The 17047-nt window shown below is 38.4% G+C and overlaps 1 protein-coding gene across 1 annotated transcript in view; it reads right to left on the reverse strand.

Moving 5' to 3' along the window:
• Positions 1–17047, reverse strand: part of LOC124552268 (serine-rich adhesin for platelets-like) — an 820531-nt gene that overhangs the window by 203853 nt on the left and 599631 nt on the right. The window contains exons 8-9 of the mRNA XM_047126548.1: positions 11870–12088; positions 7114–7235 (exon numbers count right to left, since the gene is read on the reverse strand). Coding sequence (XP_046982504.1) covers positions 7114–7235; positions 11870–12088 — 341 coding nt within the window. The remainder of the gene's footprint in view (positions 1–7113; positions 7236–11869; positions 12089–17047) is intronic.

Consider the following 17047-nt stretch of genomic DNA (forward strand, 5'->3'; position numbering starts at 1 on the left):
AAACAGTTCAAACTAGCCAACAGTGTGAAATTGAACACTTTGTTTCAAATAAATTGACTGCCTCAGCAGAAAAGATTTAATTAAAGCCAAATCTCTTTAACAAACCGACAAAAAAACTTCATTGTTCTGCAAGGCGATTAATGCTTGACTGTCAGAAAGGTTGACATAAAATCTGAAACTAATAACATATTTTAGCCTTCCGTAATTATGCGAACGTATTTTAATTCATTTGCTAGCTCCCAGTCACAAAAATCCGTTTTGTTTTCATTTAACATGAGAGCAAGAAACAAGAAGAAAGCAACAAAACCACTGAACGTAAACAAAAGTCACGTGGAGACGACCCACCTCCCTACCACAACTCAGACTGCTCTGTCCTCTGTGCATCAGTCCCTGATCTACTAATTTCTGAACCGGGACAATACTACATACTAGATAGTGGCACCTAGCCACACTTCTGTAACCAGAAGCAACTGCGCATGCCCAAGAGCCCGCCCGCAACTGCTCAAACGAATCTAATTTAAACAGTTGTCAGGCCACGCTCATCGGAGGCAATTTGTTGTTATGAAGCATTGCATAGTCTTTCTAAAACCTTTGACACACTTTGCTGCTGGCAGACGCTCATCTGAGCACTGTGTTTTGTTGTTGTATATGGCGCACTTCCTTTGCAACTTAAGTTTCATTTCCATTTTCTTTTTTCTCTTGTTCATGTTTTGTTGCTGCAGAATAATTCTGCAGTAGCGGGATACAGTAATATCCTTTGTTAGAGTATCGGTTCTTACCAGCCAAAATGACAAAAATTTAACTGAAAACTACAACAATGAAAAATTCCTGGAATTCTAAACAATTCCCGGGTTTTTCCTGGTTTTCTCCCGGGTGAAAAAATTCCCGGGTTTTTTCTCGGCTGTCCCGGGTTGTATACACCCTGATACATCTATAAATTCAAATTTGTAAAATTTCGCTGGTTCAGCTGTAGGTAGCAAAGAGGACAACATATTGTTGTCATTCAGTTTGCTTATATTGTCAGTGCTGTATGAAATGTAAAGTACAGTAATTGATAATGGATGCAACCACTGAGAAATGTTAATTTTAAATTAGTGGTGGTTCAGAAACACTGTTCAGCAGGAAGAAAATTTGTAGTCACGGAAGCAAACATTTGTGGATGGTGTCCAATGTAGAACAACTTAAAGAATGCCAGTGCCACATGCCAAACTTTCAGGACCAAAACGGGGAAGGTTTCACTAACTGGAGCAGCAGCTTGTTCAGTACATTCAAGAGAAACACAATGAATTTGCAATTTTCTCAAATAAATTCCTTTTAATTTTCATCATTCATATGCAGGTTGAGTGGTTGCCAGTTCTAAAATTTTTGTTTGTTTCTTCTATCCTGGCCATTCTTGTAATACTTATAATATAAAGACAACCTGAAATCACTTCTACTCAACAGTGGTTTATTGGTTGCAGTACGTAAGTGGTGAATGGTTTATTGGTTGCAGTACGTAAGTGGTGAATATGTTGATTAATCATGTCTGCCCTGCATTTTGAAGCAAGTTTCAGTTTGCACTGCTAGATTGTGGATTCCCAGTGCAAAGAATAACAGCAGCTGGCTCCGGGACTATTCCATAAAGCTTACTTAACTTACATATTGGTGGTTAAATTGCAGTCCTTGAGGGCAGTTTTAAGTGTTCCACAGGTATAGTACCTGAAGGGCAATACGCTGGAATCTTATACGAGAGGATCAAGAGCACCCCAACAAAAACGCTGCAACAAATTTTGATTCATCATTATCACTGATTGTAGAAAGTAGTACTGTATACACTATCACTGGTTGTAGTTTATGAAGCAAAAGAAAATGAGCTCCACTTTCTCGCAGTTTACATTAAAATAATACTGTTCATGCAGAACTTATGCCATAAACTGGAACTGTTATTGGGACAATGAAGCTGTCTACAGCATCTCACATTTACCGTATTTACTCGAATCTAAGACGCACCGAAAAAATGAGACTGTAAATCAAGGGAAAAAAAATTTCCCAAATCTAAGCCGCACCTGAAATTTGAGACTCTAAATTCAAGGGGAGAGAAAAGTTTTAGGCCGCACCTCCAAATTGAAACAAAGTTGGTCCATTATAATATGAGACATAATTTAGGTCGAATGAATGACGATACAGCTACAGTAGTTTGATTCAAGTCGTAAGCTTAGCAGTTAGCCACTGCCATGCGTCAAGCGCTCCGTCCGTATTTATACAGGTACCCTTCCTTTTTCACGTGCTTCGTCTGGTTTGAATTGATTGCTTATTTTTCTTTGATCTGATAAGTGCCGTTCTCTTTGTTATAGGTGTTTACGTCACTCTAAGCTGAAAATGCATTACTGTACTGTGTCATGCATTGTTTGTCGCTTGAGTGTTTACAGCCCGTCACCGCTCGCCACATGGCTTGCTTTTGTGCACGCTACCGGCTTACAAAAAAAAAGGCAAGAGACTGCTATTTGTTGTTACTTACACTGCTGCTTTCTTTGATAATGATCAACAAGAACCAAATAAGACTGCATATGATAGAAGATGTTCTGAACGAGAGTTTAGTGAAAAATTTTCTCCGTTTGAAAATCTTAGCAGACGCCTCTCTAGTACATTACATTCTGCACAGAAATTAGAGTCATCTTAGATTTAAAAATCTACTCAATTGCCGTGCTTCATTTCTGACTGTACCACTATTAGGCATAAGAATAATACGAATATAAACATGACATGAGATGTATATTCTTCCGCATTTGCTGTTGTCTCACTCCAGTTTTGTAGTTTATTAGGCAGACAGGATTTAAATGAGATAGCAGCAAACACAAAAGAACACATGGCAAAATGTTTATATTCGTATTATTCTTATGGTGAAGAGAATACTGCATGTGATTCACAATTCATAAAAGTTCCTATTAGCAACCATCTCTTCTGACAGGTAGGAAAAAATTCAGAACGTAGAGTTGGCCATATTGACAAACATCCCAAACAGTCTTGCCAGTCGGATTTTCGTAGTACATTGAAATGCTGCTACATTCGAAGATGAACAATACAGAATTTGTATTTACTTTGTTGGGTAATGTACGAAAATGCAGTGGTCGAAACTCGGGGTGGAGAAGAAAGCTGGTCTTCCACCTTTTATTTTTTTTTTTTTTTTTTTTAATTTATTTACTTGCGCAGAGGTTTTGGCACCAGTATTTATCTTTGTGCCTGCAAAGCATACCTGTGTAGCGCTACATATATTCGATGCCAGAAGTTAGTTGTGGCGGCACCTACCAACATTTTTCAGAACTTCTGCTTACTTTGCACTCGATTCTAAGCCGCAGGCGGTTTTTTGGATTACAAAAACCGGAAAAAAAGTTCAGCTTAGATTCGAGTACATACAGTATGTGTGTTACCATTCCATGAACATTTAGAAACATATTCATGTATTCTTCTTACGCTTTTGCATTACTTTATGTGACCTAACAAGGAGCATCCACTCTTCAGCACATCATATATCCTCTGCATTTTCTCAGTACAACTCATTTTTCACATTATTTCATAATATGTCAAATAAGGTGAGGCAGCACTGCAAAAAGGGTTAGCCAAGTGTGGTTCTCTATTAACAGCTGACAATATCTTCCAACGGACAGCATGCAGAAAATACTTTACAGGCAAACAATAAAAATTCTGCACACACTTACAAAGTCTTCATCAGTAGAATTCTCATATAAAAGACAATCATTGCTTAACCACATCATTCGTGGGGAAGATGGAGGTGATCCTTACAACAATAACAGAAAATTTACAGTTGACATGACTGGAATATATTAATACTTTTAAACAATATATCTTCTTTTAAAACATATAAAATAACTAAATTTTTTTTCATTAATAATGAACTCAATCTAATTTACTTGAAGATAAGCCTTGGACTTAATATTTTTGGGCTGTGCTTGCATATTTCTCTCCACACATCTATTGTAAAACAGTTTCAGGACAAATTTCAGTTCCCAGAAGTTGCAGGTTTTCATCTGGAGTAGGAAACCATTTGTGTATGGCAGTAATTGGTTAAGTTAGATAGCTGCCATCATCATGACGTGGTACGAGGTTGATTCAAATGAAAACCTTAAAGTTTCATAAAAGTTCATAAAGTTGTATGATGGAGCTGGTAGCTAGCAGTAATTTTCTCTGAGGTTCAGAAAGTGACCGACAGGTGGCAAAGAGAAGACAACAGCATCCACAACAAGATGGCTGACCTTCTGTCAACAAGCACTGTGACTGAGCAGTGATCTGCGATGTATTTGTTGGGTGGTGAAGGTGTCAAACCAATCGAAATTCATTACAGAATGACAACACAGTACGATGATTCATGTTTGTCTTTGCAGCAAGTGTACAAATGGTGTAGGGAGTTTAAAAGCAGTTTAACTTCTGTGAAGGCAGGCTCACTGTGTAGTGACGAACAGAACAATGTGTCAGTGGAAGAGATTGTAAAGTAGAGCAGATGCATAATTCTGAATGAGACAGCCACAAGACTGAAGATTAGTACTGATTTAGTTCAGAATACTGTTCACGATGTACTGCATTTCAATAATGTGTCTGCAAGATGAGTGCCACATCAGATGACTGCCACACTGAAAGAACTTTTGCATTGTTTCCACGTCGAAGATGATGCATTTCTGAGAAAAACTGTGTGGTGTTACAAGGCTTAGGCCTGTCCCACCCCTCATTAAATCGACCAAGACTTATACAAATAATTGTAAGAACAGTTATTATTATTATGATCTTTAAGTCTGTTTTTGGGTTTTCGGAAATTCTGTGGGAAGAAAGTTTATTTATGGTGCAGATAACATGGAAGACGTTGCCCAACGATCACCACGAAAGTTCGACATAGCGGCAAGTGGGCAAGGAATAAAACAAATGCTGCAAACTACCGCAAGCCACGGAAGAGCCTGGTCCGCAAGGGCGTCGAGCTTCCTAGGTCGTTGTTGGACAACGTCAAAAGAAGAGATATTCTGCTTTCTCTTTGTAAACAGATCGATCGAGTCTTGAAAGGTTCATGTAAAACGTATAGTCCGGTGACACATTAGGTGGGACCCGATGCCTGTAATACTTTCACAGTTATTAAAAAGTTGTTAAACGGCAAAACCAATAGTTCATCATTTATATAGATAAAAAGTAGTAAAGGTATAGGAAAGGAAGAGTTGCGGCGTCAGAACGAAAAGTGATACATCACTCAGCAACAAAGGAGGATGTAAACTACGGGCGTTACGTGGTGAAAACAAATCAACTGATAAAATAGTAAGTCTGTAATTAAGCATAAAGCCATGTAACACTGCAACAGTTACAGGTGATGAGACATGGATCCACTATCACAAACCAGAAACAAAAATGTCAAGCACGCAATGGCACCACAGCTCATTGCTGAAATGAAAAAAATTCCGCAATCAACAGTCTGCTGGAAAATTCTGTGCTCATTTTCTTCTGGGGTGCACATGGAGTAATTTTGGAGCATTATGTGGATAGGGGAGTGGCGGTAACCAGTACTTCTTATTCAGACATGCTGAAAAAATCAATTTCACCCTACAATTAGGAGTAAACAACAAAAACTTCTGATTCCAGGCATATTGCTACAGTATGACAATGCCCAAATGCATACAGCCTCTAAGACAGCTGAGGCTATTCAGAAAATTAAATTTCAGTGTCTGGTACATCATCTTTATTTACCAGACCCCATTCCTAGTGACTTCCAACTGTTTGCTGCACTCAAAGAAGCAATGGGGGTGACAAAGAGGTGAAAACTGTAGTGCATGACAAGCTATACACACGACCATAACATTTCTTTCATCATGGTATCTACGCACCCAGGATCGGTGGAATACATGCATTCAATGTCAGGGAGAGTATGTTAAATTGAATTGAATTTTATTTGATCCTGTAAGATTACATTGTGTACAGTAAATGTACGTATAATATAGGACATGTCAAAGTATTAACATTCATTATCACTTATTTTTCTACACCTTTAGCTTACATTTTTACATCATTGATAATGAATAACAATATACAAAAATTTAATGGCATAAGTATTCTGAAACACTGTAAAACTCTTTTTCAATGAGATAGTCTTTCTTTGGAAAGTCATTGTCAAGTACACTATCTCGCAGGTTTTTAGCCAGACTTCTTAGTAGTCAGATACCACAGTACTGGGGTCCTTTTCCTAGCATTGCCAGTCGGTGGGGTATGCTCCGTACTTCATTCTTCCTTCTTGTATTGTGGGTGTGTACACTAGCATTTGTAATCCAGTCCTCACTACCTTTTGTGATGTACTTTATTGTTTTGTATATATACAACATTGAAAAAGTTAAGATACCTAACTTCTTGAAACAGTTTCTGCACATTTCAGAGATCTTTCTTCTTAAAATGGTCCTAATTGCTTTTTTTGTAATGTGAACACTCATTTTTCTCTCTTGTTTGAGTTTCCCCCAACAGTCACTCCATACTGTGAGTATGGTTCAAAAAGCCCATGATACACTGTACACAGAAGGTTCTTGTCTGAATACTGTGATAGCTGCATCATTAAGAATATGACAGAGCTCAGTTTCTTACAGACATTATTCATACGTTTCTTCCATTCTAAAAATGACGCGTAGGTTTTTTTCTTATTTTTCCCCACTGTTACAATTAAAAATACTATAGCACTTTTAAGGTTTCCATTTTAATCATCATCATACTTTGAAATAACTTGGTGTATTGCTACACAAGAAAAAACAAAATTAAGAGTGTAACAGGATAACATTTGCCCACATATAAAACAAAGAAAACCAAGACTGTGTTATCACACGCTGCAATAGCTGTGATACTGAACCGTGTATTCACTCAGTACAAGCCTTCAATTACTTCTATTTCATAATGCAGCAGCAGCACTCCGTCTTCAGGCCACAAGTGGCCTCCATAATTACATCATTCTTAACAATATTCTAGATGAGACAACACTGCGCAATTTGCTCCTTTCTGAAAGAGGCTTGGGAGCATTAACTCGAAACAATTATGCCAATAAGGTTGCATTCACCTTCCTGACTGCGAGAAGAACACACACGAGAAACTAAACAACTGAATTACCTGGATGAGTTCCGCAACAGCAAGCAGTCCACCTAGGTGGCACATGGCGTGGCGATGCTCTTCATCAAACGATAGCTTCATGAGTGCTGCAATTGCTGGACCAGGGTGGTGGTCTGTTTCATCTGTTATAAAAATAATACACACTCAAAAATTGTGCAATGCTCACCGTTTGGTAATAAAAGTGGTGTGGATTTATTTTATTTTATTATTTCAATCCCAACTTTTCAACAAGAAACAATCATTTATGGTAAGGTAACAAGTGAAATGAGTTGTTTATTAAATGAAGCTTAAGAAATGTAGGTTAATGCTTAATGTCCCAACAGCACACAGATCATTATGAAAGAAGGAAGTTGTCAATAAATGCAAAATTATTGGTAGACTTGTTGTTAACAACTATAAAGTGAGACTTTAACTCCTCACAGTTTGGATCAGAACAATATTAGTTATATTTTTGGTGTTCATGTCGTACATGGAAGTTATCAAATAACACATAAATGTTATAAATACTAAGTCAACTGGTAAACAGGCTAGGCTCAGCTAATATGATGGAGGATCGGAAAGAAACACAAAATAATTTTTTTATCCACTGGTATTGCGGCGGGAAGGTTGAAATTTCACTATGAGAGACTTCGAAGTTTGCACTACAGAGCATATTTTGTTTTCATGTACTACTCTAGCAAGAAGAGCCAGAACTATGAAACAAACATGGTGCACACGAAGCATAGTTCGATATTTGTGGGCCAAAGGACATAAAACAGAGTGAAATTCACAGGGACATGCGTGGCACGTATGGGGACGAATGTTTGTCTCCAGGTGGTGTGTATTCTTCCAAGAGGGGCGTGTTAACCTAACTGATTTCCCACACTCCAGGTGACCGGTAACAACGGCAACCCATAGAATGTCAGAGACATTGAGGCAGCAATTTTGAACAACCAGCGTGTGCAACTACAAACCTAATCGCAGTGGTTCAACATTTCCCATGGTGCGGTATATGATACTGTTCATGGCGTGTTGAAATTTCGTAAAGTTAGTCCTCACCTGGTGCCTAAGAACCTGACAGGCAACCACAAAGGCCAGCCAATGATGACATGACTTTCTGAAATGACTGGTGATGAGTCATGAACATACCACTACACATCCAAAACTGAGCAGGCATCTATGAAGTGAAAACATGATGGTTCCCCTGTACGGAAAAAAATTCAAAGTGAGTCAAGTTGCTAGGAAAGTGCTTGCGACAGTGTTCTGGAATAGACATGGTGTGTTATTGGTGCACTCTGCTGAGCATGGAACCACTGTGAATGCTGCAGCCTATATTACAACTAAGTTGCATCTTGCCTTACAGGACGAATGCCACAACATAATAATAATATTAATAATAATAATAATGGATGATAAATCTCTGATCACGTATAATGTAGTCCAAACCTTGCTCCTAGTGAAGTTCAGCTTCTCACATAGCTAAGAATTCCTGGATGGGAAACATTTCATAAACAATGCCATCTTAATAACGCTGTAAGCTGGCTCAACGACCTGGTGGCAGCAAACTTCTTCTTCAGTATATTTGTCTTACAACTGGTTTCCACTAGACCCTCTCACCTTTCCTTTGTCCATCTCTCCTTTAATCTGCTGCTAACTTTGTGAATTTCTAATGTCAGCTAGCATCCCAAACCGTTTTCTTACTTTCCCTCCCTTTCCTGTAGTCTTCCCTTCTATAGCTCTCAGTCAGATGCAGTTTCTTCATGCTGTATCTCCCAACCAAGATGTTTCCCTCATTCTTACCATTTCCACTACCTTTCCTTCCTCTCCAATTGTTACAAACACTTCTTTATTTCTCGTTCTGTCAGTGCATTTAACTTTCAGCATTTTTTCTCCACAACCACGTTTGAATACCACCCAAGTATTTTTCCTCTTTTCAACTGTACACATTTCACTGTCATGTAAAACTACACACCAGAAACACCCACCGGATGAAGCACAAAAGCACGGTACCTGACTATGACACGCAAATTGTAAAGCTCATTGAGCAACACAATTTCTTTTAAATAACAGAGACGATTAAAGGAAGACATCGAAGTAATACAGAGGCGGGTTACTAGATTTGCGAATGGTATGTTCGATCAACCTGCAAGTATTATGGAGATGCTTCTTGAACTCTAATGGGAATCCTTGGAGGGAGGATTATGCCATTTCTGCAAGGCACTGTTGTGCACATTTAGAAAAGAAACATTTCGTGCTTACTGCAGAACAACTCTACTTGCTGCCAACATACATTTCGCGTACAGACCATGAAGATAACATGGAAGAAATCATGCCTCATACAGAGGCTTTTAGACAGCTTTTCTTCCCTTGTTCTATTTGCAAGTGCAATAGGAGAGGCTAGGACTAGCAGTTGTACATGGTACCCTTCGCCATGCAGTGTATGATGGTTCAGTTTACAGAATACGCATGTATATGTAGATTATGAAAGAAAATAAGCTCCAATGTTATAAGAAGGGATCTGAAAAATTTGCATCTATTTTTGGTGACATTTAAATGATTAGACATGCAAATTTGAAAAAAAAAAAAAAAAAAAAAAAAAAAAAACTGTCTCGCTATGTGCCCGAGGGCAAAGCTTAGCACTTTGAAACTAAAAATTAAAAACACGGGGTGAATGGAGAGCTTTTTGACTGGAATGTTTGCCTTTGCAAAAACTTCCACAGCTTTTCTTTTTCTCCAAAATGGTCTTTGTTTTCTTCTTCTGGCTCTGTTTGAGCATTCAACAAATGATTGCTTCTACTGAGAATCAGCAGAAATTAGCAGCTGGTGGGCAGTGTGTTCCTCTGATTTAAGGTGTTTCTAGACATTGTTTTTCTTTTCCCATCCAATTCAATGATTACAAAAGTGACAGAATATTAATTTCAATCTTTCATGGACATTATTACCCATATAACTCATACTTGACAACACTACAGAGAGAACAGACAAGGTAGGACCAAAAATAACTCCATTCACAGATTAGAGGAAGACTTTTAGTGAGGTCGAAATACGTTGACAGGTTTTGTTTTCCGATCACTATATTGAAAATTGCAGAGATGATAAACTGGCTTTCAGCTGCAAATGTAAACGAACTAGAATTATGACCACCAGAGGAAAAGGATCCACACAGCGAAACAAGCCCCGACTCCCTCTCCTCTCACAAGGCAACCAGTCTACACCTTCGTTCTGTGTTTCTGCAAAAACAGAATAGACACATCGTCAAAGAGATTGCTGATCCCTTGCGGTGTTGCGAGTGTCGTAATCAGGGTCAGTCTGTCCACTTGCTTCAAAAAAAGAAAGGAAAGCAAAGAGCAATAAACAACACAAACTATTTAGTAACAGCTACCATTGCTAAGGTTGGCAGTGTTGCAGACATGTTAGTTCACACCTGAACTCTACCAGTATTTGATGCAACCACAACTCGAAACACCAGACATCTAAAGCTGCCACGTTTAAGTGTTCACTTTTAACCAACTTTTGAACTTTGGCTAGCAGACAAATGCACTCATTTCTTTGGTCTGGTATGCTAGTTCCATGGCTGACTGTTACATTGTATTACATAGTGTGTATCTTATGGAAACCATTCAACAGCCCAAAACTGACTTGGCACCAGAGCATCGAGTGCACAGACAAATTTTTATTTTGCAAATGTTATTTTTGTCACAAATGCGAATTTTTCAGGTCCACAGTTAAAAGTGACGGACTTCTTGTTAACAAAATATATTTCTTGAATTTAATTTTTTCTCTGCTGTGGACATGTACACACATCCTACTATGCCATTCTCCAGGTGTTGTTGACATCTATAAATGTGCCGCTAGAATTTTCCTACAGTGCTATGGATGTCTGAATGCGTCCTGTATTGTTGACCTCTCACTACCATGGACAAGTTACTTCCACATTTTGGTGAATAAAAACGTTTCAAGTATTTATCATATAAGATATATGCCTCAGTGTATGATATCATTTGCAAAAAATCTCGTGTCGATATGTTGAATCATTTATGAGGTATGACAAGTGTTATGACCCCCATGGTTTGTGATGAGCAAGGACATGAAAGGTCGCATTGTGTGGAACTGTCCTTCACATATAAAACCCAATAACTTGAGAACAAAATGAGATGTCATTCTGCCCTCAATTATTAAAAAATTTTGATACCTTATCAACATTTCATTCACTGCAATCAATGAGCTATTATCAATCATACACAAAGTGTGCACAATGCATTTTTAGCTCTGCAAACTTTTTAAAATTTCGTTCAATGTTTTACCTAATTTGACGCAGCTCAGTAAGTATGATGGACAACAAACACAAATTCAGATCTTTATTGAGTGAAGATACCGGACTATAAGATATGCAAAAAACATTTTTTTTTTCAGAAAATAATTTTTGAAAAATTGCACGATAAGTATTTCACATCGGCTGGAGCGCCGTCTCTCAGCACACGGAGCAGTATCTGGCGAGCAGTACAGCCATAACAAAAGCTGCGTCAGCACGGTATGCACAGAGCACGTCTGTAGCAGTGAAAGAGTTAAAGCTAAACAGTCATCGCTCCCCGATTTAACCTCACAGCATGAGAACAAAACAGGCAAATGTCGAAAAACTGAGAGAAGGAGAAGGAAGAAGCAGATGAAGGGGTAACAAATAACGTTTTGTAAACGCCTTGATCAATGCACTGCAGATTTGTAGGCGACTATAATTATTCAGATGTTAGGTAAGGTAGAAAGCAAAGATTCCACTGACCGTCCTGTGGGGAGGGCTGCCCCTGCAATGTGGCCCTCAGGGTCTCACAGTACTCGCGCAGCTGCTCCAGCAGGCGCAGCACGCGCGCCTCGCGCCGTCCGCGCCTGTCAGGCTCCGGCGTCGCCTGCACCACGTTACGCAGCGCACGCGCGGCTCGAGCCCGCACCTCCGCGCTCTGCCCCGGCGAGTGCAGCAGCTGCACCAGCAGAGGCAGGCAGCCTGCGGCACAGGAAAGAGGTACCTGAGCGAGCGGGAACTCCGACAGACAACTGACGAGGAAGCCGGGTTACTGTTTAATGTCCTATCCAAAACGAGGTCATTGCAAACAGTGTGTGAGCTCAGGCTGGACACAGACGGAGAGCGAAAACATACGTGACATTGTTAAAAGAACCGTATCTCACATTTTAGGGAAACTGTGGGAAACAATCCAGATGGCAAGGTAAGCACAGAAACCCAAAAACAAGTCAAACATCCTCTCACCTGACCCACCAAAATTACATATAATTGCTTCTCAGGAGTTGATAAACAAATCATTCAGTTGACCTCATCACGGTTCAAAAGAGAAGAAGACTGGCAGTCCATCAGTCACCCGGGTTGAAACAAAAGCCAAATATAAGGTTCTTGCATTTTTGAGAATGGCGGCACTATCACCTCTTGGAAGAATTGGATGGAAAAGAGAAGATATTAAAACGTTAGTGCAAGATATGTTAGTTCCCTGTTTTCATAATCAGGAGGACTTTTTTTCCTTTTTGTGAGTTTGTATCTTATGATAACAATATTCTCGAGTGGTTCATACTCCAATTAAATCGAGTTATGTTTCACAAAAGTTAATGATAAGAGTAACAAGTCAGGTACAGTGTTACAAACAAGGTCCAGCAATCCATTAAACAAAGTTTGTTTTCATTGAGCAGTAAAAAAATCAATAACAGCTTTCAAAACTTTACTCTTCCTTACTGGATTTTTCTTTTTTAAAATTCAGTCTTGATTGCACCATGAATGGTATAAGAACATAGGTGACCGGTTTCGGTCGTATCACATGACCATCATCAGACCTGTAATTTAATTTAGAAAGTAATAGAAACCTTACTAAATTGACAATAAAATATAGCCAAATGCTTATAAGGATAAAATACAATATGACTTGTTATACCCGTGGCATCCTTCGAAGATGGTAGGTGGAGCACTCTTCTCAGCTGCTATGATATCAACTGGTGCCAGCAAGTGACGGGCATATGCTTAAATACGAAGATGCTCTGCCTACCTCTTCTCCCTCTATCTCACGTCAACCAATCAGTGTAAAACGGGTTCGCATAATCGTCAAAACGTAAACAAACAAAGTACAATAATAACATAAAAATAGTTATGTATAAAATATCTCTTTACAACCATGGTACTACCTTAATATTGTATAAAATATCAATTAAAAGATTTAAAATAACTGTCTCTAGCATTGCGGCATCATATCAATATGTGAGTTGTGATTCGACTGTAAGTATACACCTATGCTAGATTCAGTCTGTCTGTCTTATATTAACTTTATTTGCCACTGGTGATATATGTAATAATGGAGTGATCATCAGCTCCAGAGTGGTATGATATTACATACGATCTCAGTTACAAAAATGTTTATTGAAATTATAGAGTTTTCCTTTTAATGCGTCTTCATGTTTACAGTGTGTCTATCAACATGCCAACACTTTCGTTTGGTAAGTTACATCATCTTTGTTGATATATATAAATTTTTAAGTTATTGCTTGTGCACGTAGAATGCAAACTTTATTTGCATGAATTTATCTAATATTAAAACATCGTACCCCAACAACTACCGTGGAATCTCTTTATTGTCATTAACGTACAAAATTCTGTTTAAAGCCCTACTAAACTGAGCACAACCTCAGCTGGATTCAAAACTAGGCAAATACCAAGGTGGATTCAGAAAAGGTCGATCATGCGTAGAACAAATCCTTAACTTGAAAAACTCAATGAAATATTTGCATATTACTTCAAAAGCTATGTCATCAAGTTTCTTGAGTTTTAAAAAGCATATGACAGTATAGACTGAGAATCCCTTTTTGAAGTGTTCGCAGAATTTGGACTAGATCAAAAGACAACAAACACAATAAAAGAAACACTCACGGAGACCAAATCCAAAGTAAAATTTATCGGAGAATTGAACACAGAATTTGAAATATACACAGGAATGCGACAAGGGGATGGACTGCTCTTCAATCGCACTCTTGAAAAAGTTGTTCGAGAGTGGAGAAAAGCAGGTGCACCAGCATACAGACTGGGACCAAAACGTAAGGGCATAAAATTAGACTGTCTGGCATTTGCTGACGACATGGTACTGATTGCCCAAGACATTACCGATGCACAGAAACAACTAGAATTATTACAAGAGCAGGCAGCAAAACTAGGATTAGAAATTTCATTTGAAAAAACGAAATTTACGGCTGACATCAAAGATGCCACCTTCTGATCTCAGAATTAGTAATAACTAGATCTCTTGAGTAAAAGAATTTAAATATTTACGTGAATGGATTGCAGAAAATTGTTATGAAAAGAAATCTGTCAGATCAAGAGTCCAGAAAATGGAGACGGTGTTTCAGTTAACAAAAAACGTTTACAACAAAAAGAGTCTCTCGTGTAACTGTAAAATACAACACTACACACAACAGTAATTAAACCCGAAGCTCTCTATGCATCTGAGACACTAAATCTTCAACACAGAACACTAAAAGGGGAATTAGAAGTGAAAGAATGTAAAATAATGACGAATATCCTAGGACCAAGAACTAAAGATGGTGTGCATTATCCAAAACGAAATGCAGAAAATTATAAAAATATCTGCAAAATAACAGACACAATGTGCATGAGAAGAATATAATTCATGGGACATTTAGAAAGAACGGACTCAAACAAGTTAACTCACAAAATCCATACATTTTTAAATAACAAAACTACAAGACTGAACTGGTTCAAACAAATGGAAAAAAAAACATGAGAGAATTAGGGTCTCAAATCTACACGAGAGAAATGAAATCAGAAAAATCACAAACACACGAGGTTTTGAGGAAGAAGAGAAAAAAAACTAATCGACATATGTGGTCTGCGCAACAAAAACTAGCCCACTCGTTGTGTATGAACTGGGCGAAAAGGAAGGCCAACAAATGTTGATTTATGCATGGTCCTAGGTGATTCATCCGTGAATAAGAAGAAGAAGAAGAAAAAAACATCATACTTTCCAACGGATGTTGAGATTTGTTACGGGAAGCTATGTAATGTATTTATGTTATTTGTTATTACTTTCCGCATTGTTACTCTCTTCGTGAGCTAGGAGTAGACTGATACACGAGTGTCTCAGGAAATTGCATAAATTTACTACAATCTCAGCAGTAAAAAAACATCCATTCTGCACAGAAACAAGGCATGACAGTTTCATCGTTGGCAAACAATGTGATAGTATCCAGGATGAGATTTTCGCTCTGCAGTGGAGTGTGCGCTGATATTAAACTTCCTGGCAGATTAAAACTGTGTGCTGGATTGAGACTCGAAGTCGGGACCTTTGCCTTTCGCGGGCAAGTGCTCTACCATCTGAGCTACCCAAGCACAACTCATGCCCCATCCCCACAGCTTTACTTCCGCCAGTGCCTCGTCTCCTACTTTCCAAACTTCACAGAAGCTCTCCTGCGAACCTGGTAGAGCACTTGCCCACGAAAGGCAAAGGTCCCGAGTTCGAGTCTCGGTCCAGCACACAGTTTTAATCTGCCAGGAAGTTTCAATGTGATAGTAGTCAAGCTGTTACAAGTTAAATGGTGAGGAGTAATTTGTTTGTCAATTGTAGCTAATGTAATGCAAGAAATTATATTGTATTTTAAATTTTACAAATATTTCACCCATTCAACCAAATTTCATTTATCTAATGAAGCATCAATTAACTAAAATTGAAAGACTGTTGGAATTAATATTTTCCACACTACTATAAAGTGAACGCCACAGAATTTGTGTTTGTACAAGTGTATCAACACAAAAAAGTTCCAAGTTTTCCGGCGTGAATACTGATGGAAATTTAAACTGGAAATACCATATAGTCGACCTGATAAAACATTCAGGTTCTGCTATATTTACCAAGAGATTTATGACCAATTTCAAGGACACAGATCTTTGTATACACGTATTTTGCACATTTTTATACCCAGATGACCTGTGGGATGATGTTCTGGAGTAGCTTATCACTTAGACAAAGCATATTCATTGCACAAAAGAAAGTAATTAGAAGACATTTGATGTCCGCATTCACCTTGCAGGCACTTCTTAAAGCAAACTGAGAATATTAACTAAAACCTCACAGTATATTTCTCTTTTTTCAATGGCAGAATGGGCTGTTAATGATCCATTGCAGTTTGAGAGTAATAGGTATATTCATCAATATAGTTGAACACTAAAAGGAAAGAGGAGGATATAAGATGAACATCAACAAAAGCAAAACGAGGATAATTGAATGTAGTCGAATTAAGTCGGGTGATGCTGAGGGAATTAGATTAGGAAATGAGACACTTAAAGTAGTAAAGGAGTTTTACTATTTGGGGAGCAAAATAACTGAAGATGGTCGACCTAGAGAGGATATAAAATGTAGACTGGCAACGGCAAGGAAAGCGTTTCTGAAGGAGAGAAATTTGTTAACATCGAGTATAGATTTAAATGTCAGGAAGTCGTTTCTTAAAGTATTTGTATGGAATGTAGCCATGTATGGGAGTGAAACATGGACGATAAATAGTTTGGACAAGGAGAGAATGGAAGCTTTCGAAATGTGGTGCTGAAGAATGCTAAAGATTAGATGGGTAGATAACATAACTAATGAGGAGGTATTGAATAGAATTGGGGAGAGGAGAAGTTTGTGGCACAACTTGACTAATGGTTGGTTGGTTGGTTGTTTGAGGTTAAAGGGACCAAACAGCAAGGTCATCAGTCCCTTGTTTCAAATAGACTCCATTCTGCTAACGGGACATCTCAGTATAGTCAGAAAAATAAAACGGATAAAGGGGAAACGTAAAAGGGCAGTCACGTTGTCATTAGTAAAAACAAATGAGGGAAGTTGGCAAGAGAACGAACCCAACACTATGCTGAAACAGCATAGGCAAGACCACCTGTGACTTAAAAGGTACAACTGCTATAATG

The sequence above is a fragment of the Schistocerca americana genome, chromosome 10, assembly GCF_021461395.2.
Source record: "Schistocerca americana isolate TAMUIC-IGC-003095 chromosome 10, iqSchAmer2.1, whole genome shotgun sequence".
Lineage (NCBI taxonomy): Eukaryota > Metazoa > Arthropoda > Insecta > Orthoptera > Acrididae > Schistocerca > Schistocerca americana.